Raw genomic sequence first — 26,993 nt, 5'->3', positions numbered from 1 at the left:
GGGTTAAAATAGCTGACACCAACAGTGACTAGTGAGATAGTAGAATGCCTCAAAGCTCAGTACAGTTGGTATAGCATTCTAGATATCATAATGAATGACAATGGCCTGCAATTCATGAGTGAAGAAATCATAAAGGTTTGAGAAATTCACACCATACAAAACCTCCATGCCATTTCCAGTCAAAAGGAAACATTGAGGTTGAAGTGAAAATCACTAAACATATCATCAATAAATTGCACATATATGTCACAGACTTGTAGAATGCAATCTTTGAATGAAGAAGCAAACCTACCAAAAGCATAGAAAGTAGTCCAGCCCAGAGACTAATGAAACAGTTCATATAATCAATTCTTCCAATAGTGAAAACCTACTGATGAAAGTAGTAGTAGTAGTAGGCATAAGTAATAAAATCAAGGTGAAACATCAGCCAAATTCTGCTTTGATAAAACTGGAAACAAAACTTAGTCTATATGGCAACTTGGGACTTCTATGTACTTCTGTAGAGTAGTTGTCAACTTAACTGTATGTGGTGAATGACCAGATATATTACTGTAAACACAGACATCTCTGTACAACTAGGTTCCTGAGATATGTCTATGGCGGACACTAGATGAATGACAATTAAGCCGGCATGAGGTACGAGCTGGCAAGAAAGGGACGTGAATTAGCTTGGAGAGAACATGGAGAGTGAATGAAGGTTTGAGGAGGAAATAAGTGATGAGGTTTGGAGAGATTAAAGCTTCTAAAACCTTTGTGCATGGTCTGCCCAATTAGGAAGTAGCCTGATCTAAGCTACTATAAAATAATGGTGAAATAGTAAGATATTAAGTCTAAACTCAGTGGACATTCCACATGAACTCCAGAGCAGCAAGAATGTCAAGAAACACAGGTCACTGTCAGGTGCAGAAAATTTGACTTGATTTGATTTGATATTTTGTAGTCACATGTACCTAAGTACAGTGAAAAGTTTTGAGAGCAGAATGGGCAGATCATAGCAAACAGGGTTATACAGATCATAGAGTGCTTAGGCAGAGCGATGCAGAGAAGGCTACGGCTGCACAAAGCAAGATCAACATTATTTGAAGTTAGAGACGTCTAGTCACTAGTCTAATAACAGCAGGAAAGAAGCTGTTCTTGTACCTGTGGGTGTGTGTTCGAGCTTCTGTATCTTCTGCCTAAAAATGATAATAGTAATATTAGGGAGAAAGGAAAAGATTAATGAAAATCCCTGTGGAGGCTCAACTTTTCTGATGCACACTTTAAGCTAATGGAAAGGAACTGCAAAACATTTAGGATAGACTCAAGTACTTCCTAACACATTGCTGATCAGACTTGTTACAAGTGTCCCATCTATACAAGAGGATTTCATGTAGATTCTAACATTAAGTGCTAGAAACAGGCCTCGCAACATTGTCTGCTGCAGAAATTTCCCCTCAGCATCTGATTTTCTAACACCATTCTAGACAATTTTTAAGGAAAGGTACTGAGCAAATTTCTACAGTTGTTAAATAAATCTATATCTGTCAATATTTATGGCAAAGTTATTGAGTAATAAGGTTGCATAAAATTCTGAATAAGGAGGATTTGCTGGCATATGAAACAGCCGTTTGCTTCCTACCTCCATAAACAGGTTCAAATCTACTCCAGATTAATGGGTGAAGAGGTTTCATGTGTTGGTTAAAGAGTGCTGTGGGAGACGTTTGGGCAGTCCCAGATCATACCTATGTGACCACAATTGACACTAATGGGCAACTTTACTCGAAAGGACATCACAAATGGAAAAGTAAAATTTTCATACTAGTGAGCATAAATCTGAGAGTGGATTTCAAACACATTTTAGATGTAATAATGTCATTCTTGTTTTCAAGCCTCCTCTTTACCGAGCAGTTTCCTACGTTTGTAATCTTCACAAATCCTGAAGTTTTTCAACACAGAATCAGAGCCATACAGCATGGAAACAGGCCCTTCAGTCCAATTAGTCCATCCTGACCATAATCCTGACTAAATTAGTCCCACCTGCCTACATTTGGCCCATATCCCTCCAAACATTTCTTACTCATGTACTTATCCCATTGTTTTAAAATATTGTAATTGTACTCACATCCACCAATTCCTTTGGAGTTCATTCCACACACCAACCACTCTCTGTGTAAAAAAGTTGCTCCTCATGTGTCTCTTTAAAATATTTCTCCTCTTACCTCAAAAATATGCCCCTGGTCTTGAAACCCCCTACCATAGGGAAAAGACACCAGCCATTCACATTATATATACCTCTCATGATTTTATAAAATTCTATATGGTCAATCCTCATCTACAAACATACTAACCATGTTTTCTATATTCTTGTCTAAATCGTTTATCTGAATGACAAACAAAAGCGGACTCAGCCACTGATCCCTCTGAAAGACCACTGGTGAGCAGGCCTCCCACGCAATAAACAGCCCTCCACCCCCCTTTCTCTGTCTTCTGCCATTAGTGGCCCTATGGCCTAAGACTTTGGTGATTTCACCCTTAAACCAAGGTGTTCCTGGTTCTGAAAGACAATCTGTACATTCAAGGTGTTTTCTGTTCTATCTGTTGCCTTTGTTTCAGGAGGGAATGGGAATCATATATTGCAATTTGTGCATAATTACAATATAGACACTATCTAGAATAGTGAGTTCCATTCATATCTAGAGAGTCCTTCAAAGATAGTCCTTCGTTTAGTTAGTCCTTCTGATTGACAGAACAGTGACTTAGTCTCATTTAATTACAGAGAATAGCTAATATCAAAAAAGCTAACTAACATCTAACATCTAATTTCAGTGAGGATCTTTGCCATAATATTTCACATCAGTTTATTGATTACATTTGACTACTTTGAGATTATGGTAGGAAGCATTTGGCTTGAGAATGTGGGAGTGAAGTTCATCCTTATCTGGAGCTCAAAATGGACAGTAATCAATGGCTTGTCAACATTCTTGCTCTGTTTGCCAGAAGGGGAAAGAAAACTTTTGAAAAACAGTAATACTTGGAAATGAACGTATTGATCATATTGGACCTCCATTTAGAGTATACAAAATGCATCAGCCCCAGGATCACAGTTGTTAGTTTTACTGATTTTTCCTTTTGGCACTCCATGCTCAGATCTACTGGGCAGAGCCTATGCTGTATGCAGCAAAGCATTATTGTTTGTAGATTTTGGTATTTTGATCCCATCTGTGTCTGACTACAGTACTGCTAGCTTAAGATAACAGAGTGTGGAGCTGCATGAACACAGCAGGCCAAGCTGCACCGTAGGAGCACAAAAGCTGACGTTTTGGGCCTAGACCCTTCATCAGAAAAGGGGGATGGGGAGAGGGAACTGGAATAAATAGGGAGAGAGGGGGAGACAGACTGAAGATGGATAGAGGAGAAGATAGGTGGAGAGGAGAGTATGGGTGGGGAGGTAGGGAGGGGATAGGTCAGTCCGGGGAGATGGACAGGTCAAGGGGGCGAGATGAGGTTAGTAGGTAGGAAATGGAGGTGCGGCTTGAGGTGGGAGGAGGGGATGGGTGAGAGGAAGAACAGGTTAGGGAGGCTGGGACAAGCTGGGCTGGTTTTGGGATGCAGTGGGCGGAGGGGAGATTTTGAGGCTGGTGAAATCCACATTGATACCATTGGGCTGCAGGGATCCCAAGCAGGATTATGAATTGCTGTTCCTGCAACCTTTGGGTGGCATCATTGTGGCACTGCAGGAGGCCCAGGATGGACATGTCATCTAGAGAATGGGAGGGGGAGTGGAAATGGTTTGCGACTGGGAGGTGCAGTTGTTTGTTGCAAACTGAGCGGAGGTGTTCTGCAAAGCGGTCCCCAAGCCTCCGCTTGGTTTCCCCAATGTAGAGGAAGCCACACCGTGTACAGCGGATGCAGTGTATCGCATTGGCAGATGTGCAGGTGAACATCCGCTTGATGTGGAAAATCATTTTGGGGCCTGGGAATGTGGGTGAGGGAGGAGGTGTGGGGACAGGTGTAGCACTTCCTGCGGTTGCAGGGGAAAGTGCCGGGTGTGATGGGGTGGGAGGGGAGTGTGGAGGAGACAAGGGAGTCGCGGAGAGAGTGGTCTCTCCGGAGGGCAGACAAGGGTGGGGTGGGAAAAATGTCTTTGGTGGTGGGGTCGGATTGTAGATGGCGGAAGTGTCGGAGGATGATGCGTTGTATCCGGAGGTTGGTGGGGTGGTATGTGAGGACGAGGGGGATTCTCTTGGGGCCGTTATTACGAGGGCAGGGTGTGAGGGATGAGGTGCGGGAAATGCGGGAGAAACGGTCGAGGACGTTCTCAACCACTGCACGGGGGAAGTTGCGGCCCTTGAAGAACGAGGACATCTAGGACATGCAGGAGTGGAATGCCTCATCCTGGGAGCAGATGTGGCGGAGGCGAAGGAATTGGGAATAGTGGATGGAATTTTTGCAGGAAGGTGGGTGGGAATCGGTGGGCTTGAAATGGACATCGGTTTGTAGATGGTTGCCTGAGATAGAGACAGAAAGGTCCAGGAAGGTAAGGGATGGGTTGGACATGGTCCAGGTGAACTTGAGGTTGGGGTGGAAGGTGTTGGTGAAAAGGATGAACTGTTCGAGCTCCTCTTGGGAGCATGAGGTGGCGCTGATACAGTCATCAATGTAACGGAGGAAGAGGGGCCAGTGTAGGTGCGGAAGAGGGGCTGTTCCACATAACCTACAAAGAGGCAGGCATAACTTGGGCCCATGCGGGTACCCATGGCCACCCCCTTAGTCTGTAGGAAGTGGGAGGAATTGAAAGAGAAGTTGTTGAGGGTGAGGACGAGTTCGGCTAGGCGGATGAGGGTGTCGGTGGAGGGGGACTGGTCGGGTCTGTGGGACAGGAAGAAGCGGAGGGCCTTAAGGCCATCTGCATGGGGAATGCAGATGTACAGGGACTGGATGTCCATGGTGAAAATGAAGTGTTGGGGACCGGGGAATTGGAAGTTCTGGAGGAGGTGGAGGGCCTGGGTGGTGTCACGGACGTAGGTAGGGAGTTCCTGGACCAAGGGGGAGAAAATAGAGTCCAGATAGCTGGAGATGAGTTCGGTGAGGCAGGAGCAGGCGGAGATAATAGGTTGACCAGGGCAGGCAGGTTTGTGGATTTTGGGAAGGAGATAGAAGCAGGCCGTGCGGGGTTGGGGAACCTTTGGGGTACTTTCCCTACAACCACAGGAAATGCTACACCTGCCCCCACATCACCTCCCTCACCCCCATCCCAGGCCCCAAGGTGACTTTCCACATCAAGCAGATGTTCACCTGAACATACGCCAATGTAGTAAACTGCAACTGCTGTACCCAGTGTGGCTTCCTCTACATTGGGGAAACCAAGCGGAGGCTTGTGGACCGCTTTGCGGAACACCTACGCTCGGTTCGCAGTAAACAACTGCACCTCCCAGTCGTGAACCATTTCTACTCCCCCTCCCATTCCTTAGATGACATGTCTGTCCTGGGCCTCCTGCAGTGCCACAATGATGCCACCCAAAGGTTGCAGGAACAGCAACTCATATTCCGCTTGGGAACCCTGTAGCCCAATGGTATCTATGTGGATTTCATCAGCCTCAAAATCTCCCCTCCCCCCACTGCATCCCAAAACCAGCCCAGCTCATCCCAGCCTGCCTAACCTGTTCTTCCTCTCACCTATCCCCTCCTCCCACCTCAAGCCGCACCTCCATTTCCTAGCTACTAACCTCATCTCGTCCCCTTGACCTGTCCATCTCCCTGGACTGACCTATCCCCTCCCTACCTCCCCATCCATACTCTCCTCTCCACCTATCTTCTCCCCTATCCATCTTCAGTCCGCCTCCTCCTCCCTCCCCATTTATTTCAGAATTCTCTCCCCATCCCCCTTTTCTGATGAAGGGTCTAGGCCCGAAACGTCAGCTTTTGTGCTCCTAAGATGCAGCTTGGCCTGCTGTGTTCATCCAGCGCCAGACTTTGTTATCTTGGATTCTCCAGCATCTGCAGTTCCCAGTATCTCTGAGTACTGCTAGCTTGTTGCCTGAGATATTCCGTGGGATGGATATCACTGGAACAGGTGCACTGTAATTTTTGAACCATTATTGCTCGCTCACCAAAACCAGGACAAGAAAATTGTCCCCATTACATATTGTCTCTATACAGACTTAGATAAAACTAAATATTAAAAAAAAACACCATCGGAATTGGGGGAAAATAGGCAATGAGTTAGAACATTATGAAGGGTGATCAGAAGATAGTCAAAAGTTTTGATTCTCACAAGAAACTTTGCTGTTAAATCACCTTTGCATCTCCATTTTGTGAGATCTTTTCTGAAGCATAATAGCCCTAATATGTTAAATGTTTGTCCTGTTCACTTGGAGAACCTTTGAGTCGTAAACATATTGGTTTAGTCCTGGAATTTTTTTGTTAATATTTCAATGATTTTTGTGGTTGTGATGGAATTCCTGCTTTGTACACTAAACATCTCATGTGCTTTTATCTTAGCTACTGCAAAGCAGTAGCCTTAATCAAAGGGAAGAGAATTCAGCAGAAAATGTTGATAAATATTTTAGGGATTTTTTGTAAAACTGAGGAAACTGGAAAATTCTTTTCACATTTACAACAATAACACATGGCTAAGTGACTTTTTGAAAGCATATGCAAGACATAATCAGCAGATTTAACAAACCATGGATAAAGTGATCAATTTGGGGCTACAGTGTTTAAACTTTTGAACGTCTGAAAGAAGTCTAAAAATTAATTTAATGAAATTCTTGAGAAATCCTATTGTCTGTTACCCAGGACTCTAAGATTCTTAGACCCTCAAGGTTTTTGAGAAGATTTGTAGCTTGGATTGCTAACATGGTCTTTGACTTGCTCGCTGAGCTGTTAAATTTGGTTGCACATCTTTCGTCAGCATACTAGGTAACATCATCAGTGCGCCTCCAGTGAAGTGTCGGTGTTCTATCCCGCTTGTTATTTATGTGTCTCAGTTTGCCGGGGTGGATGGCATCACACTGGGTTTGTTTCTTAGTGGTTGGTATGTGGGGTCCAGCTCCGCTGCTTCACAGTGCTAGGGACCCAGGTTCAATTCCACCCTTAGGCGACTGTACGGAGTTTGCACCTTCTCTCCTTATCAGCATTTGTTCCCTTCGGGTGCTCCGGTTTCCTCCCACAGTCCAAAGATATGCAGGCTAGGTGGATTGACAATGCTAAATTGCCCGTAGTGTTCAGGGATGTATAGATTAGGTGGGTTATAGGGGGATGGGTTTGGGTGAGATGCTCTGAGGGATGGTGTGGACTTGTCGGGCTGGAGGGCTTGTTTCTACAGTGTAGGGATTCTATTTCTAAAACACACAGAATTCCTCAGAAATATTGGAAAATTAGGAGCAGGAGTAGGCTATTCAATCTATAATGGTATTTTTCCAATGTAGTTATAAACCAGCCACATTCTATTATATGACAAAAGCCCAGTTATCCCTCTGATCTGCTAAACCCAAATGTGGTCCTAAATTTCAAAGCTGCACACTCACCTACTGTTAGGTTATTGCCTCGATTCCAGAGCAGACAGGCAGTGTACTTTTTAAGACTGTTACATGATATCATGAAAAATGATTTTCCAGTATAAAGGTACTCACCTCACCTTCAGTCATTCTCTCAGTATAATGGAGTCAATAAAGTGTGTTCAGCTGGTCAATTACCTATATGTATGTAACATTAGTGAGCATAAAGCCCAACAATGTATAAGTCTGATATAGGAATGAAAATAATTAGCATTGTTAATTAACCTAAAGACATCTGTCTCAAAAATAACTTGAATTTTGTGCTCTGTGCTACACAAGCTTATGTTTAGGACAGCATTTGGATACATACTGACTGTGGTGTTTGGCCCAAGAAACCGTGCATTGTGGCACAGAACATACCACCTTCCTTGGCGATGTAACTTCACAATGGAGGCCAGAAATAAAAATTTATACACATTTAAAAGACCATGCAATTATATTCAAGTTCACAGAATGAGAGCACTTTGACTTTGTATAGTAGTGCCTCCTTAATTCTCAAATGCAAAGCAGAAGAAAAACTTCAGGTTTTAGGTCTTCCAGAATGTGGGTACAGTTCCAGCTGCTGTGCAGAATTTATACGAGCTGTTCATAAGGTTGTGAGACATTGTCTTCCTTATCATTTCCTGGATCTTTACAACAGAGAAACATTCAGCAACTGTGGGAGGTTTGAAAAGATGCATGTATTAAATACACAGAGGCTTGATAAATATATTTTCAAGTGCAGCACTAAATCTTTATGGGAAAGTCCATTTAGCCGCTCATATTGAACACTAAATTGCAGGCTAGAGTTTGTCATATTCAAATAAAGATCCCAATTAAAATCTTTGTAATATTATACATCTTTAAATTTTAAAGACCCTAAATATGACAATACAAGATTGGTAGTTGAAACAGCAAAATTTGGAGAACATTCAATAATGAGCAGTCTGTGTATAAACTTCTATTTTAAACTTTTCAAAATGTAACTTTTGATAAAGGATAAAAGAATCATTCATATGTTTTTGAACGATTACTGTAATGATATTTATCCTCAATTTGGCATCTCCAAAGATGGCAGATTGAGAGCATAGATGCAGTGGTTTGGTGTGAAAAAGCACAATTTTCCTGATATCAATACTTCTAGTTGTGATAATGTATTATTTATGTTTAATTATTTGGAAGTGGGTATTTAACTCGTGATTCCATTAAAGCCCTACAAAGTAGTGGTTATGAGGTGAGGACGTTTATGTTTCTCATATGAAACTCTAAATAAATATAAAGCTACATGAAGTTTAGTTTGAGTTCTATCTCATACCAAATGGCTTTCTGGACTCTACCAACTGTAGCATTAAATAATCTAATTGGCTCATAATCTTTAAATTAACAATCTTGACTTTGGCATTGCTATTTTAGATTCAGAGGTGTGATTGGATTTAAAGACATACTTTACCCTGTTTTGGGACCAGTTATATTAATGTCTAAATTCAGGAATCCTAATCCAACTATACAAACAACAATATTTAACCTGGTGGCATTCACAGTTAGCTCAGTCATGGGCTCAGAAGCAAAGTATCACTTGTTTGGGGATCTTGACCACCTATTTCTTTCCTTCAATCCTTAACTCTTGGTCTGTACCAGACATTTTCTCTTTTTAGGATTAACAACACACTAATTGATTTTGTTAGCAGCCCATTCCACATACTGATTCTATAAGGAAAATATGAATTCCAGTTTGCAACTTATACTCTTTTTCATGTTTTATACTCAAGTTCTCTACTTCTGTAAGTACAGTCTGAGTGAATCACACAAATGTATGGAAAATACAACTTCTGAAGAGTTGAACAACAAGAAACAAATTTTGTGTCAGCTAAAGTAATGTCACTGACTGGCCACAATCTGAGGGAAATAAGATTTTATATGTGTGGAATCATCTTCAAGGTGCAGTAAACAATCAACAAATTCATCCGGTAGTAAAGTTTGCTCTTGAAGTAGTCCCTCTGTTATATATGTTCTGTGATGCTCATCAACTGGGAACTGATCCTTTTCCTTCTTAAGGATGTAATTTTGATCATCTTGTATTCCATTATCGTTGGATGCCAAATCTGTGTTCAAATCTAGGATTCCATCGATAGTGGAAATATCTGGAAACCTGTCAAAACCTGGAGTGCTGAGCTCTTTGTATACTTTAACTTGATTACTTCCAGTGTTTGGAATTGATTCATCATCATTAGGTGATAAAACTACCAATTGGCATCTGCTGGATGCTTGAGGCTTGTAGCCCGTAATTTCTGTGTCTTCATTTAGTTGAGATAGACCAGAATTATGAGCTTCTGAAATATCTGCAGTTGGGTTCTCGAAAGTTGCCTTTTCTGTTTGGTGTTTAGAATTTCTATGCACAGTTTGGATGAAGCTTTTGTTGATTCTTGGGAGCAAAGTTTCTTCTACTTCTGTTATCGGTGGATCATTATATACTAACAGTGCTGCAGTATGTAGAAAGGGAACTTCATCTTTTCTCTTTAATGGAAATAAATGAAACATTAGATTAACATCATGATCTTTCAAAAGGCTTGCTGAATAAGATAGAAAAAAACGCCCTCTTACAGCTTAAATGTAGATTTACTTCATTTAGTGAATACCTGACAACAACTTTCCACTCATGAATTGAATAGTTTCATTTTCATTTCACTTTAAGCAAAATCAAAAGTTTTATAACAGGAAGCCTGCTTAAGGTTGCTACTCTCAGCATTTTTATTTTTTTAACTTTAAATCAGTTGAAATCCGTAACATTCTAGCTAGAATCAAAATCTCTAGACGTGAGATGGAAAAACAACTCACCCCCATCCCAGGCCCCAAGATGACTTTCCATATCAAGCAGATGTTCACCTGCACATCTGCCAGTGTGGTATACTGCATCCACTGTACCCATTGTGGCTTCCTCTACACTGGGGAAGGCAAGCAGAGGCTTGGGGACCACTTTGCAGAATACCTCCACAATAAACAAAGGCACCTCCCAGACGCGAACCATTTTAAGTCCCCCTCCCATTCCTTAGACAACATGTCCATCCTGGGCCTCCTGCAGTGTCATGATGATGCCACCCGAAGGTTGCAGGAACAGCAACTCATATTCCACTTGGGAACCCAGCAGCCCAATGGTATCAATACGGACTTCACAAGCTTCAAAATCTCCCCTCCCCCCACTGCATCCCAAAACCAGCCCAGCTCGTCCCCTCCCCCCACTGCATCCCAAAACCAGCCCAGCTTGTCCCCGCCTCCCTAACCTGTTCTTTCTCTCACCTATCCCTCCTCACACCTCAAGCCACACCTCCATTTCCTACCTACTAACCTGATCCCGCCTCCTTGACCTGTCCGTCCTCCCCGGACTGACCTATCCCCTCCCTACTTCCCCACCTATACTCTCCTCTCCACCTATCTTCTCCTCTATCCATCTTCGGTCCGCCTCCCCCTCTCTCCCTATTTATTTCAGAACCCTCTCCCCACCCCCCTCTCTGATGATTCATTCAATTATTCAAAGACGTAACAGAATGGACAAAGATAATATAGTAGATACAATATATCAAGATTTCCAAAAGACCTTTGATGATGGAATAGAGAGTAGATTAATGAGTAAAGTCAGAACAAATGCAGTCGAGGATGAATAGCAGAATGGATAACTTACTGACTACAAGACAGACAGAAGTGAGTGGATTAAAGGGTTGCTATAGCCAGTGGAATTTGGGAAGTAAAGCCCCAGAAGAATCATTGGTGAAAGTGTTGTTCTAAACGATTTATATTAATGATTTAGACTTTGGAATCAGAAACATAATTTCTAAATTTCAAGAGACACCAAATTGAGTGGTGAGAGGATTGCAACAAGACATTTATTCATTTGTGAAATGAGCATAAAATTGGCAAATGAATTTCTATATATATGTGAAAGGTATTTTCATAATACATAAATATCGTCAAATTTACTTGGAGACTAAAAGTTTAAAGTGGAGAAGAATAGGGATCTGTGTACAGTTAAACAAATCATTAAGAGCTGAATATTCTATGAAACCATAAACATTGTACTGTACTTCTTAGCCAAAATGGTTTAGGACTTCTATCCCAGACGTCCCATGCTCAAACCTGCACCCTATCCACCTCTCCATTTTCACTGGTGCCACAGGGGAAGGCAGGGAAGATATTTCATACACCCACTCCGTTTACAGGGAGCTGCATTTTTAAAGTACCTTCAAACCAAAGTAATTTTCAGCAGTCAGCTCTCTGAAATTCAACTCATGGGCATTTGAAGGAAAGGTCTAAATCTGCTGGCATTATTTAGAGAAGTAGTGTACTTGGGGATTGTTAAGATCAGGGAAGAATGCGCACAAAAATTAGATAAGGTTTTTTGGAACTATTAAGCTGTCAAGTCATTCAAATATAGTGCCCTTTAAATTCTGAAAAAACAGCCAGCCTTAGTTTGAGAAGAATCAGTGCTCACAATTAATCATGAAGGGTCTAGGCCCGAAACGTCAGCTTTTGTGCTCCTGAGATGCTGCTTGGCCTGCTGTGTTCATCCAGCTTCACACTTTGTTGTCTTGGATTCTCCAGCATCTGCAGTTCCCATTATCTCTCACAATTAATCTAGCAGTTTGTTGATATAAGCTTGAGAGCTATCATAGTGTTAGCACTGCCTGACTGCTTCCACAACCTATCATTATTATATTGATTTGTTTTTTTACCAACACCAAGTGGTTAGAAAGAGCCGGAACCACTTCGGTTCAGAACATACAGTAAAACTCTGGCTGCCCCTGAACTCATTCTGGGGTTGGTGGGCCCAACTCTAATTAGTACCGATTAACGTCCACCGCCATTTACCCTGATCTGTTTTGCCCTCCGAATCTTATATTGAAGGGTTTTACCTTAAGTGTGTTTGTACTAGATGAAGTGATACTTGTTATAGCTCACCTAGCCACAAGAACTAGACACGAGTCATGTAGAACTGAAAGACTTAATAGATGTGAATTACAGCACCTGCTGCCTACATATATTACAATCATGGGCATTACTGTGTCTGGGGGCTAGAACTGAGCAATTTGGTTACAAACTGTGACATAATACCATCAGGATATCATGCTGTAAGTGGCCCTAGTAAAATAGACATTGAGACCTTCATGGCATGGTGATGATATCATGAGCATGTCTCTGTTAAAGTTCTATTGCATAATTGCTGTGAGACACAACAGACAATAAAAATATCAAGAGACCAGAGGACGTTCCAAAGTAGTCAAATAATGGGAGCTGAATGTTCTAAATGTAAAGGAGATCTCATAATGAGAAACAAACATAATATACATACAATATTGAAATAAACACAATTAAATTGCTGCTTCAGGTAGGAGGAGAGTTTGAGACCTTGGATGCTGAGCTGGAAGGAGGTAACAAGGCAGGGATTTGCATCTCCTGTAGTTGAATAGGAAGGCACTGTGAGAATAGTGAAGCAAGATGACACAGAGAGAATGTTTAATCAAAACGAATAAATACAATACAAAACAAATATTTGCAACTGGCAATTGCTAATTAAGAAATACCAAGTTTCATTTTCTCCTAAATAAAAGTTGGCAGCTTACTATTTCGTCTTTTTGCTCACAAGGTTCTGTATTCTAGTGTCACGCTGAGGCTTCAGTGCAAAATCAAGGCCAACATTCCAGGTAGTACTGAATACTGCAACGTTGGAGATGCTACATTTTAGATTAAACATTAATAGACAACTCATGACACTATTTCAAACAGGGGCATTGGAGTTCTGGCAAGTCTTCTGGTCAATATTTATCCCTCAATCAACATCACTAAAACAGGAAGTGAAGCAATTTTGTTGATGCAATTGAGGGAGTTTGTCATACAAGTTTGCACAGCAATGTGGGTGACATTTCTTGCCCCCAGACTGGATGACTCTCTTTTGCTGCTATCTTTCAGTAATAACAAAAATGTTAACTTTTTCAGATCTGCTGTCATGTAGGTCAGCCACCTGATGAATGCACATCTATATGTTCACTATCTCCAGTGGCTACCTGGAATGCACCTCTCTCAGATTTCTGGGCCACAGCTTTACCTAATAGTTCTCAATCTAATGTAAGTGCTTTGTGAATGAAACCAAAAGGGATGTGAAGTGTTTCGTCATTATAATTTGATTCTTCTTAGGCCATTTGTCATGTAACATGAAGATTGATTTTGCAGTGGAGCTTTCTGTGGAAAACATCGATCCTTATCCTGATTGTATGCAAAAAATGCTAGAAACAACAAAGAAATTCCACGTCAAGCAGTATTTTGTAATATATTTCAGTGCTGACAGTTTAATTTCTCTAGGAGTACACTGGCTATTTGTATAAAATTGGTCAGAAAGCTTCGATATTAAAATAATGAAAAGAGGAAATTTAGCCCCTTGATATTTTACCTGTAGTCCTTTCACCACATTGCTGTTTTCCACATTGGGGAATTTTTCCTGAACCCAGCCAGGTAAAAACATCTTGCACATTGATTTAACTCTAAAACAAAAAAGTAAACAATTCACATGGAACAATTAATAAGAAAATGACTTTGAATTGCACTTTGTACCAGTAGTCATTAACTGATTCTAATTGTCGTCTGACATGAATAATAAAAAGCATCTGTTCATCTTATCCCACTCATTCATGGATCCAGTTTTCTACCTGAAACCTCAAACATCTTTTATAAATTTAATTAGTGATTGTCCATATACAACAAGAAAAAAAATTGAATTGTAATTGACCTTCACCTAGACAAACATTGCTCATCTAACCAGCATCAGATTGTCACATGCAATAACTGAAGAATCTTTATATATTTCCAGAGTTTGTCTCCTCATGCACGGTGTATTGATGCATGCTAGGATATGGTCATGGACCTGTTCTCTATAGAATCATACTGATGAGTTGAAAAGTTTCTTTGTCAGTTCTCTATTATGTTGCATGATTCAGAAAATAACCATCAAACATATTCCTACAACTAATTGACAGTCTTGATTAGACATGTGGGCAGAATTTTCCTGGCCACCAGCTGGAGGGCTTGGAGGTGAGAAGGATGGGAAAATAATGCGAATCCGCATTGAGATGTCTCCCTGACGCATTCTTGCTGTTGGGTATATGTTGATGGCTGGGCAGGAATGAGAATTGAAATGCAATAAATGTCATTAAGGCCAAAGCTGGAGGTGATTTGGAGAACTTGACAGCATGGTTGTGGCAGACCCAATCCCTGCCATATTCAGCTGTTGCCACTTTAATGGAGGCTGCCTCTCACCAACAGGCTGTAGAAAACTGGAACCAGCAAACAACTCCATCCACAAAGAGAAGTCTATTGGCATCAAATGTCACCTTGGCAACCCCTTCCCCTTTCTCTGTAGATTCAAGTGGAGGTATTTTTACTCCAGTCGTACAGCTTTGCTGTTTTCTCCTGTCTTGAACAGTGATTTGATTTATCTAACAGCTCTGACTGCAGTGATTGGAATGATGTCAGCCACATTAATCTCATAGAATATGAGTTGCCCGATTGGGGCTGTTAACCTGCTCCAATCAAGGAGCCTGGGCTGACAGATATTAACAGGAGTGTCAGGAGCCACTTCTGTGCTAGCTGGGTCAGTGTTATGTACGCTGCACATGTATATAAAAGATAACTTGGTAATGGGGTTCTGGCCTTCGTGAGTTATTTTAATAGCAATGGAGAAAAACAAATCCCTGAAGAGATTCGCTCGCAACAGTCATTTTTCAATCAGAGTAAGCATTTCTGGCCAGGCCATTATATGGGAAGCTTGACTTGTTCAATCCTGCCATCAAATGCGTGGTTTTTTCCCGGCAAATGACAGTGAACCAGATGAAAAGCAAGCAGTAATTCTTCTGACTGCGTGCGTACCTGCAGCTTTTTTGATTATTAGGGGCCCGACTGCCTCGGAGGTACCAAATACTAAAACCTTTCAAGATTTAGCTAAGGAATATTATGACCCAAGCCTCATCTAATCCTGAGAAGTCATTGGTTCTGCTCGACAGTTAAACATCCGGGGGAATCCGTATTGGGATTGTTGACAAGGTTTAGATGACTGTGATTTTGCTTTAGGCCTAAGTAAGATGCTGAGAGCCCATTCATATGTGAGATTAAAGAAGTGACCATGATAAAGCACCTATTAGCTAAAGCTCAACTGGACTTCAACCAGGAACTACCACTGACTTTCTAATTAGAAAATGTGGCAACAGAGCTTCTGAGTTATAGGGTACGCCGGTGGAAATGAACACCCTTGACAGGCAGACTGAGCTTTGGGAACACCACCTGAGTGAAGGCAATTGCATAGCCTCACTCAGGACATAACCTCAACAGAAAGACTCTAGGTCAGCCCGTAGCAAAATCCCAAATCAAAGCCAAGCCTCCGCCAAGTAGTTAAAATTTTCTCCAGGATCTGAGCCAGCAGGTCATTGTATTTACTGCTGGTATGAAGACTCAAGACAGCAAAAGATTCCCACTAGCATGAATAGAGTAAAAGAACTCATGGACTGGTATCCAGGAGAGTACATACACTGCTAAGTCCACCTGCAGCTGGTTTGTAACAGTTAAATTGATTAGCAACATCCAAATCAGAGCCAATCAAAATAAACATTTGCTTAAATAGTCACCAAGTTCTAATGGGGGTCGATATCGACATGGCTGTATTAGTGATTGTGGAACCAGTCGTTACCGAAATTCACTTTGGGCTCCAACCCATAAATTTACATAAGACCTCAGCCAGGCTGTGAACCTGTACTGGGAAATCCATACAGATTAAGGGCACAACTTTGGTTCTGGTCTCCTATGAGAAGCAGCTAGTTCAGTTGCCACTGATTGTAGTAAAAGGTTTGGGCCCTAGCTTGATGAGGCAAAATTGATTGAGAAAAATTCGACTTGATTGGCTCAACATTTTTCACTTAGAAAATGGTTGCCTGTCTGAAGTCCGAGTTAAAAACCTGGATTTTTTTTTTTACAGAGGTTTAAAGAGGCAAAGGCCTTCTGACATAGAATCCCTACAGTGCAGAAGGCGGCCATTTGGCCTATCGAATCCTCCCTGAATCTCTGAAGAGCAGCCCACCAGAACTACCCCACCTTCCTTTTCCCTGTAGTTCTGCATTTCCCATGGCTAATCCACCTAGCCTGCACATTCCTGGATACCATGGGCAATTTAGCATAGCTATCCTATCTCATCTGCACATTTTTGCACGGTGGGAGGAAACTGGAGCACTGGTGGAAACCCACGCAGCCAATGGGGAGAATGTGCAAACACCACATAGAGAATCACCCAAGGCTAGAATCGAACCAGGATCCCTGGTACTGTGAAGCAGCAATGCTAATCACTGAGCCACCATGCCACCCCTACATATTGACCAAGACGCAGATGTACGATTCTGCATGGCCGACCCGGTGCCATTTGCCTTGCATGCAAAAGTAGGGGCAGAAATCAAGAGGCTGGAAAGCAAAGGAATCATCAAATCGGTCCAGTTTGCACAATAGGCAGCACCAGTTGTACTGATCGTGAAGCTTTATGTTTGGTTTGCCTTTGTGGAGGTTTCAAACAAACAGTGAACCACTTTTCACAGCTGGATTAATGCCCAATCTGTCACATAGAGGATTTATATATTGTCCTTCACGAAGTTGGAAATGAGCCATGCGAATATGCAATTGCAATTGGATGAGGATTCCCTGAGGTTTGCTACAGTTAATTCCCATAAGGGTTTGTACCAATATACGAAACTGCCTTTGGGGTATTGTCAGCCTGTGCCATTTTCCAGCAAAAAATGGAGAACATTTTACAAGGCCAACTCCGAGTTGCCATTTTTTTGGTTGACACGCAGATAGCCAGGAAGACCCATAAGGAGGATTTAGTGAATTTGAACGCTGTGCTCAAACATTTCTCTAAGGCAGGTGTACACCTTAAGAGGCAAAAGATGTGTGTTCCAGTCAACCCAAATGACCTGCTTAGATTACAGAGTCAACAAGGCTGGGTTACACCTATTGATAGATTAACTGAGGGTGATCAAATGTGCCCTGCCTCCCATGTCTGTACCAGGTCATTCCTTGAGTTGCTGAATTATTATGGAAAATTCATAAATAACCTGACTTCCATCCTGGCATCCTTACATTTGCCACTGAAAAAGGAACAACCTTGGAAATGGTCTTGTAGCCAAGATACAGCCCTTAGAAAAGTGAAGCAGCAGTTATCGTCATCTAAGGTGTTGGCACACTACGATCCCAAGCGAGTTGAGGTGCTGACATGCGATATCAGAGCAGTGTTGACTCACCAGTGGCTCAGTATTGAGGAAGGCCCAATAGCATATGCTTCCTGACTTTGGAGGAGGAAGGTCGTATTTGATGTGAGAAAGTTTCACCAATACCTTCACAAGTATGAATTTGTAATAGTAACAGACCACAAACCTCTGCTAGGGCTGCTTAATGAGGACAGTCCATGCCACCCATAGCTTCATTTCAAAATCAGCAGTGGGCTTTTATTCTGAGTGCATACAATTTCAAGTTGGAACACTATCCAAGAGGCCAAGTGGCAAATACGGATGGCTTCTGTTGGCAGATACATCACCAGTGGTGCTGCCACTGGAACAGTCCATTGTGGTTTTAAAAACTTTCTGGACCCCCTGACAATATCAAACTGTGGACAAAGAAGATTCCACCCTGACAAAACTAAAACAGCTGGTGGTGATGGGGAAAACAAATGGACCATCACAACCTGATTTGAAACATTTCTGGATCCAGATGATGAGACCAGATCATCATAAAGGATGGCATATTATTATGGGGAGCAACAGTGATTATCCTGAGCAAGGTTCACTGACCAGCAATCTCTGAATTCCACCAGTGTCATCCAGGAGTTTCCAAAATGAAGATGTTAGTGTGAAGTTATGTCTGGTGGCCAGGATTGGAGGCTGACATAGCCACATTAGTGAGGCAGTGTCCAGAGTATCAACAAGGACAAATATTACTGCTAGCAGCTCCCTCACAGTCGTGCAAATGGCCGAGTAAACCCCGGACTCAGTTACACATCATCTATACCAGTCCTTCCATGGGCTGAAGATTCTTAGTTATTGTGAACTCCCATTCAAAGTAATTGGACGTGCATAAAGTTCATTCATCAAACATGGGTACTATTATTGAAAAGTTGCAGGCATCTTTTGAAATACACAGACCCCTGGAGGAATTTACCAGCAGGAATTTCAAGCATTTGCTAAAGTTGAATGATATTCAGCATGCAAGGAGAGCTCCACACCATCCATCATCCAATTGTCTGGCAGAAAGAGCAGTCCACACTTTGAAGGCACTCAATACCAAATTGTCCCTGATCCTGTTTCTTTGTAAAACCACCCCTCATGCAACTACAAACTTCAGCAGAGTTGCTAATTGGGAGAAGACTCTGCACCAGGTTAAATTTGATCGTCCTGGACTTGGTGGGGAGGGTGAAACAGAATCAGGAATGTCAGTTCCAATGCCAACCAAGAATGCCAGACACAAGATTCCTCTAAGCAAGAGAAGCAGTTCATTTTGGGGATGAAGTTGGGTGTTGCAACCATGGAAATGGCCCTGCATGAGTAAAAAGCATGGCTGATGTGAGGTCAGGTCCCGTGCCATACAAAATTCAGGTAGGCGAGGCTGTCCTGAACAAGCGCATGGGCCACATGCAAGCTGCAATTTCAGCAAACAGGGCATGAGAAAAATATACCCACCCCCTTAACAACATCCGGCAAGGCTGTGACAGCCTAAGGATTCTCCCCATCTGCTTTGTGTCGAAGAAACTTCTGAAGATGAGATGGACACAGCAAATGTTGCAGCCTTGATGCCTGAAGAAGAAGAAGACGATGAGTTTAAGCCGATATGGTCTGCATGCAAGAGGTGGGCTAGTACATGCTGCTAATATCCGAGGCAGAATCAGACCAACCGAACCTCATAACGAAAACACCCGAGAAGAAACTACAGAAGAAAGAACAGGCTAATGTCCCAGGAATTAGAAGGGGAGGGATATAGAAATTGGAATGATGTCAACCAGGTAGATCTCATAGAATATGAGTTCCCTGATTGGGGCTGTTAACCTGGACCAATCAGAAGCCCTGTTTGACAGATATAAACAGGAGTTTCAGAAGTTTTGGTCAACTTAGGAGCCGGCTCAGTGCTAGCTAGGTCAGTGTCATGTACTATGCATATGTAAATAAAGGGTTACTTGGTGAAGGAATATAGGCCCTCATGGAATGATTTCACAGACTTTTATTTTCCTACCTGTTACACCAATGCACAGCTCTCATAGTAAGGCTGCTGAGGGCTTACCGTTGCCAGCCCTGTGAATTGGTACGCAGCATGAGGAACATACCAATGACCTCATTGAGAGATGGCTCCAAAAAAAGTCTTAATTTGTTTTCTGTCAAGTGCAGGCTCAGGCTCTCCATTTGGTCCTCCCATTGGTGGTCTAAAATGTTACCCATGATATGAGAATGAACCTGGTCAAAGTAACGGTCACAAAAGATACACTATGGAAATTCAGAGACTCTGAGTAACAGGCCGTTTCTCTGTATATAGGCATCTGTGAGTGCTTGATGTAATCATTGTGTGGCTGATATTGGGACAAGTTTCCATTTCTAAAAACATCTCTCACCTTCATGCAAAAGGATTTTACAAAATCTGATAACTCTTATTGGTGCTATGTCTCCTCTTGAATTTCCTGTTCTCAGAAATGCTTTATCCTTACCAATAAGGGAAGCCACAATATGCAAGTAAAAACATTTCAAATGGCACATGTTATTGTTCTTTGTTTTAATAATTTATCTTTTTTTTGGAAAAATACAGTAAATTGTTTATAGCCAGAGCAACATACAAATATATGGAATAATCATCCACTAACTTAATTTGTTAATGTTGTAACCATCAGCAACAATGCACATGCTGACTTTTTCTGAGGGAAACTTTCTATCTTTAACAGTTAAGTTTATTTTCAACTGACTTTCAGCTATAATATTAAAAGTGCAGACAGTTCAATAAGCTCTCATTACTAATAAGTCATCTCTGAATTGTTTCAAATATTATTTGTTGGCCTACTGTTAATGGAGCTTCTTGTAAGCAATGGCAAAGCCTACAAAAGGAGATTCCTGTGAGATATGTTTGCTGAATTAAAATGAATTTTCCTCTCTCCCACCCTTTTTTTATCCTCCCATGTGTAAACCCTTGATGACTGAAGTTCTAAGGGTGTGCACAGTACTCTTGATTCCTTGCCTCAGTTGACATTCTTATTGACAAACCTGGATACTAACTGTTTGCCACTTTACTGAGGACAATCACAGAGGAGCCCATTGTTTCTGAAGTCACTCGGGTGGAACTTAAAAGAATTGCAAATAGATATGGGGCATTTGATTTTATAGGCAAAGAGAGAATGGGATTTAAAATTTTCCACCAAAAGGGAAATATTTGGAATTGGAGTACAACCAATGAAAATTTAAATCAAAAAGCATATAAAACAGCCAGTCAATTCAATCCCACTAATTTCATGCTGATTACTCAGGTTCAAGTCCCCAATTCCAGCTCACATTTCAGTGGCAGTAGGAACAGATTATGAATGGAAGAGAGCAATTTTGCAGAGTAGGTGTATGATTTTGAGTTTTTAGGTAGGATGTAGGATTTGTGGCTGGATTGAACAGTGATATTGCAACATCGAGGGCCGAAGGGCCTGTTCTGCGCTGTATTGTTCTATGTTCTATGATATCATCACCCTAGCTGAGATGAACTATCTCAACCCTGCATTGAGAATTGTGCCATTAGACTTGGTGCATTGGCTTAATTTTAGTTGAATTAAAAGGAAACATTTTCTAACAGAAACAATTTTCTTTTAATACTTTGTGCAATTTAAATATTCTGTTTGATCAAAGCAAGTAACTTACCTTTGTCTGACTGATTTTGCAAATGCCAGAGTTAAAAGAAAAGCCGATGGAATGGTTATTGCCACACTTAGCTGCAGTGGAAGAGCAATGCTGTAATGGTCTAAAATTTCCAACAATGAAGAAATCAATTTAAAATAAAGAATAATTATCACCTTTCATAAATATTAATATATTTTAAAAATGCAATTAAGTAGATTGAAAGCAAACAACTATCGCAAGTTGGCAACTAAAAATGCTGCGAAGAAAATAATGTGAAGTTTGGAAGGGGATATGAGTGGCATCATGGCTTTAAGGGGACATTAGGATGATTGATAAGAGGTCATGGGGACATGAGAGAGTCAGTATTTTGGCTCAGTGTTGGGATCCCTGTTATTTGTTTTGTACATTAATAATTTGGACTTGAACATTGAGGGCACAACTGGGAAATTTGAAAATGACACAAAATCTTTCATGTTTTGGATAATGTGCTGGATAGCTGCAAACTCCAAAATGATATTGATGGGTTGGTGAAGTGGGCAGGAAAGTAGCAGATGGGATTCACCTCTTATAAGTGTGAGGTAATGCATTAGGGAGGCCAAACTGTTAAAAGAAGCGTAATGAGAGGGTTATATGTAATGAGAGGTCTTGGTGTGCAAGTGCACAGGTCCCTAAAGGTAGCAGTACAGGTAGATAGAGGTGTAAATAAGGCATATGGAATATTCTCCTGCATTAGTAGAGGCATAGAAAACAAAAGTAGGGGTATAATGATGAAACTGTATGACACTGGTGAGGCCATAACTAGAGTATTTTGAGCAGTCTGGTCACCACATTACAGGAATTACATAATTGCCCTGGAGACAATGCAGAGAAGATTAGCTAGAATGTTGCCAGGACTGGAAGATTGTAACTACGAGAAGAATCTGGTGAGGTTGGGTTTTTTCCTTGGAACAGAGAAGGCTGAGGGGTGACACGATTGAGGTGTACAAAATTATGAGGGATAGAGATAGAGAGGACAGGAGGAATCTGTTACCCTGGTCAGAGAGTTCAAAAACCAGGGATCATAGATTCAAGCTGAGTGCCAGAAGGTTTGGAGGAGACATGAGGAAAACCTTTTTTAAGCAGCGGATGGTGGATGTCTAGAATTTTCTGCTTGAGTTGGAGCTGGAGGCAAAGAGCCTAAACTCTTTTCGAAAGTACCTGGATGTGTACCTTAAATGCTGTAAGATGCAGAGAGGTGGGATTAGAAAGGGTACCTGGGTGTCTTTGGGTTGGCATGGGCTAAATGGCCCATTTTTGTGCTGCATCATTTCTATGATCCTATGGTTCTATTTCAATGTAGTCATATAAAATCATTGTAATATTTGTGCTGCATGACTGATTTCCTAAACAATCACTTTCACAATGTGGTACTTATTGATAGCCAGTTCCAACAGTTTCTTGAATGGCAATGTTTGTGACATATGATATTAATCACTTGAGTAAACTGTTGACAAAGGATTTATTCAAGCAATCCAAATACATTGGGTGCTTTTTTGTAAAACTGATGTGTGATTTTTTTCAATAGTTACATCAACAAAAGACTGGTAACTTTCTTTTCTGTCACGATGTCCCCTCATTAAGGAGCATAAAGGGGAGTTGGCATCAAAAGGGAAGGAGGTTGGTAGAAGATATGAGTGGCATCATGGCTTTAAGAGGCCATGAAGATTATTGATAAGAGATCATGGGGACAAGTAAATTGGAACAGAATATAGCAGGGGCCATGGAAAATGGATAGATTGACACAGGGACATGAGAGGCCATTGGAAAGTATAGGAATATGTTGGCATGGATGGAATATGAATAGTGAGAGATTGAGAGCAGGAGGAATGTTTCCTGTTTTAACATTTTATTTTTAAGATTTGAATTCAGTGCTAGTCTCCAGCAGGCTTCCTGGTGTTTGGTGGGACTTCTAACATCATATAGATGTTGTAAAAATTGTTTTTCAATTATGACATCTTGACTTTTTTTCAAAATTTGCTATAGTCACCTGCTATGGCATAAGCCTTCCTGCCAACTGCTGAATGTTTGACAGTTACCAACCCCCACCTCCTAGTACCACTTCTTTTCAGACAGAGCGCATTTGTAATTCCCTTCTTCCTTTAATTCTTGACAAAAGAGTAGGGGGTAACAAAGACAGGCCAAATTGTTAAGAATGTATTGCAGCTTCATTGGACCCATCTGCAGGAACCCTCACAACTGACATATGTCAGCAAACTATCATTTTCACAATGTGGTACCCATTGATGGACAGTTCCAATTCTTTCTTGAATGGCAATATTTGTGGCATAAGATATTAATCACTTGAGTAAAGTCTTTATTGACAGACGGTTTATTTAAGCAATCCTAAAGTATTGGGTGTTTTTTTCTATCAATTAATACATGTTTTCTTTCAATAGTTATATTATCAAAAGACTGGTAACTCCTATCGGCACTCAAAAGAGAAGTAATGCCTGCGTAAGCTTTATATTAAAATGAAGCAGTTATCAGTATGTCAAAAGCCATTAGCAGACAATGGCCACATGGAGAGCAAAACATGGATTCCATTTATCTAATAAATATGGAAAACCATCAGTTATGTCTTACTCACAACAAATTATATTTTAATCATATTGCTTTCATCAGGATCAGCAGTAAGTGATGAAAAAAGTAATCAATAAAGAGCAATCTAGCTTGAACAAATGACAACTTGTTTTGTTCATCCAGCTGTCGCACACATAGAAGTTTTGAAAAATAAAGGTAAGATGAGAATAGAGTAAACGCAATACGCTGACAGGTTTGTGTGGCTCCACGTGGCAGTATTTTCAGGTCAGAACTATTTTGCATTGGATAAACATATAAATATAAAAACTCAAGCATCACTAATATATCAAGACTGAGTTTATTAACTGGCTGAGTTTGGAGGACTTCATCCAACTGTGGTAAGACCACAAGCACAAAAACTAAATTCAACTATTCTGAAAGATATACAGCAAAACAGCTTTAAACTCAGTTCTGGGAAATAAGGACCCTTGACCATACTGTGATTGGAGCTGAAATGTGCAAGGTCAAATCAAAAGCACTACTACAATTTACCTGACCCTACACTTTTCTGAGCTGAGACAAGCAGATATCATTCTGAAATTAAAGATAGTACACACATATAGAGCTGTGTTCTACTTAAAACACTTTAAAACAATTAGTTTCCCATATATGAACATTTTTAGCCACAGACATTAATTTCGCATAGTTAGTAAGTTATGATTAAATCAACATTTTAAAACCCATTTTTCACATTTTTCATTTTATAATCTACATTTTCTATCAAAGTGTATACAATACTATGCAGGCATTTATCATTAAAACACCGAAGTCTTCTTCCCAGCATAGTGGAATCCAAAACTAGGGGGAAAGATTTAAAAGGGACCTAAAGGGCAACTGTTTCACACAGAGAGTAGGACATGAGGAAGTGGTGGAGTTGCCAGTAGAGGATGGATATACAAATGGTAAGGATTTAATGGGATATGGGCCAAATGCTGGCAAATGGGATTAGATTAAATTTAGGATATCTGGTGGACATGGACAAGTTGGACCAAAGGGTCTGTTTCCATGCTGTACAGCTCAATGACTTTATAACTGTATCTATTGCCAATTAACATATTTGTCAATACACAGTTCAATTTCTGTTCAAACAATTTGACGCATGAACTTGTTGAAATCTTAACCAGACATGAATACAAGGTCTAGATGCCAGAAGCAACGTAATGTTTGCCACTTTTAATAACAAAGGGCACTCTCTCAGATGGATAATCCTTAGAATTTCAAAAAACAATAATTGTTTATTTTTGAATGGCGTCTGTCTGCCTTATAGATCCCTGCCTTATTAAGCTGATGAATGACGGATTATAATTGTACTATTTACTATCCACAGGAAATATAACAACAGCTTAGTGAGCCTACTTGATCACTTCTCAGATCTGTAAATTCCATCACTGAGAAGCGCAACAACAGTAATGTCAGGGGTACAACATCACCTCTAATTTTCCCTGAAAATCATATACAATCCTGACTTGGATATACACAAGAATTGTAATGATTATAGGATAAGAGTCCACCACTATTTTAGAGAAACTAGAAATGGGAATAAACATAACCTGTCCAAGCTTGTCCAGAAGCAAATTTGAAAACTGCTTCTCTGCGTCACTACACTACCTCCATCGTCAGGATAAACGTTTTTCACATCTCAGTCACTCCCAGACTTTACATCTCTAATGTCTCCCTTGCTGACCTCCTACACTCCATTTCAAACCATTCAAAATTTCACTGCCCACATGCTGTTACACAGACTGGTGTGACTGTTATGACAATCTTTGCCTACCTTGTTCTGCTGAAATGGGATTCAGCATCTCCTATTGGCCAGGTAGCTTTTTTCAGTATTTCCAGTGTTGTTAGCTTGGGCTGCGACAGATTTCTGAATTCCTTTCCCAAGCAACCCTTTCCCCTATCTCGACCAGACCCTGGCCGATGTTCCACAATTTATTATGGTTCCTGACAGGATATCTCAAACTTTTAAGTTCCCAGTTGAGGAGAGATGAACTGGCTCCTCTTCCTTATTTGTCCACAACCTCACTTGGTTGTAACAAGTTTTATTTAAAATGATACGTTCCTCGAGGGACATCCGTCTCCAAGATGCAAATGGACTTTTATTCTAAAAGAATCCAAGTTAACCAGCTTTTCTTGAATTAATAAAATGAGGGACTTTGTTAATTATTAAATGAGAGAAGAATTAGTTACCTAACACACACACACACACACACACACACACGCACACACACACACACACACACACAGATTAAAAATAAGATGTGAGTCCAAAAAGATAATATTTTGAGATACATGAACAGTGTTTTAATTGTTTGTGAAGAACAGTTGGACATTGTTGTCCAATGGATTATATTGGTCTTGTTGACATTGGTAGGTGAACAGTCAGCTGCATGATCCTCAGTTTTGCAGACTGGTTGAAGTTGTCGTTCTGATGTTTGATTATACTGAATTCCAGCATTGAGGATGAGAGTCCTATGTTGTCATGTATCTATTTTACCTGGTTTGCAGCAATCAAAATTAGGGAGACTTTCAACTGCAAGGTAACTAGGTGATATTTCTTCAACTGTGACTATCAATAGCATTGCTAACATTGAAACCCAGTTTGGCACACATAAGAATGCTTCGTGCCACTAGTCCACTCAAGCAGAGTTGAAATTTACTTTTCAATACCTATTCTTGTGTACTCTTCAAAAGGGAAAACACAATGTAGCTGCAGTTTGGGATATAATTCACAGGGGATGGCTTGCTGTTGAGTAGGGTGTCATCAGCCACTTGTTATCTTTATAGTCACAAACAATGATAGTCCAGTCTGTTTAAAATTTCTTTGACACTTTTGGTGTTATATCCTATCAGTCTATCTCTCTCTCTTCAGAGAAACATTTAATTTACATCCACATCCATTTTTGGCTATATCACCCTTCTTAGAAATTACATT

The 26,993-nt window shown here is 40.9% G+C and overlaps 1 protein-coding gene across 1 annotated transcript in view; it reads right to left on the bottom strand.

Moving 5' to 3' along the window:
* Positions 1–8,097: 8,097 nt before the first annotated feature.
* Positions 8,098–26,993, bottom strand: part of LOC125456518 (interleukin-23 receptor-like) — a 120,137-nt gene continuing 101,241 nt past the window's right edge. The window contains exons 14-16 of the mRNA XM_048539697.2: positions 21,461–21,560; positions 13,954–14,044; positions 8,098–10,031 (exon numbers count right to left, since the gene is read on the bottom strand). Coding sequence (XP_048395654.1) covers positions 9,396–10,031; positions 13,954–14,044; positions 21,461–21,560 — 827 coding nt within the window. The 3' untranslated portion in view covers positions 8,098–9,395. The remainder of the gene's footprint in view (positions 10,032–13,953; positions 14,045–21,460; positions 21,561–26,993) is intronic.

The sequence above is a fragment of the Stegostoma tigrinum genome, chromosome 8 (assembly GCF_030684315.1).
Source record: "Stegostoma tigrinum isolate sSteTig4 chromosome 8, sSteTig4.hap1, whole genome shotgun sequence".
NCBI lineage: Eukaryota > Metazoa > Chordata > Chondrichthyes > Orectolobiformes > Stegostomatidae > Stegostoma > Stegostoma tigrinum.
Note: the sequence above shows the minus strand (reverse complement) of the source record. Positions and strands in the feature narration are given on the sequence as shown.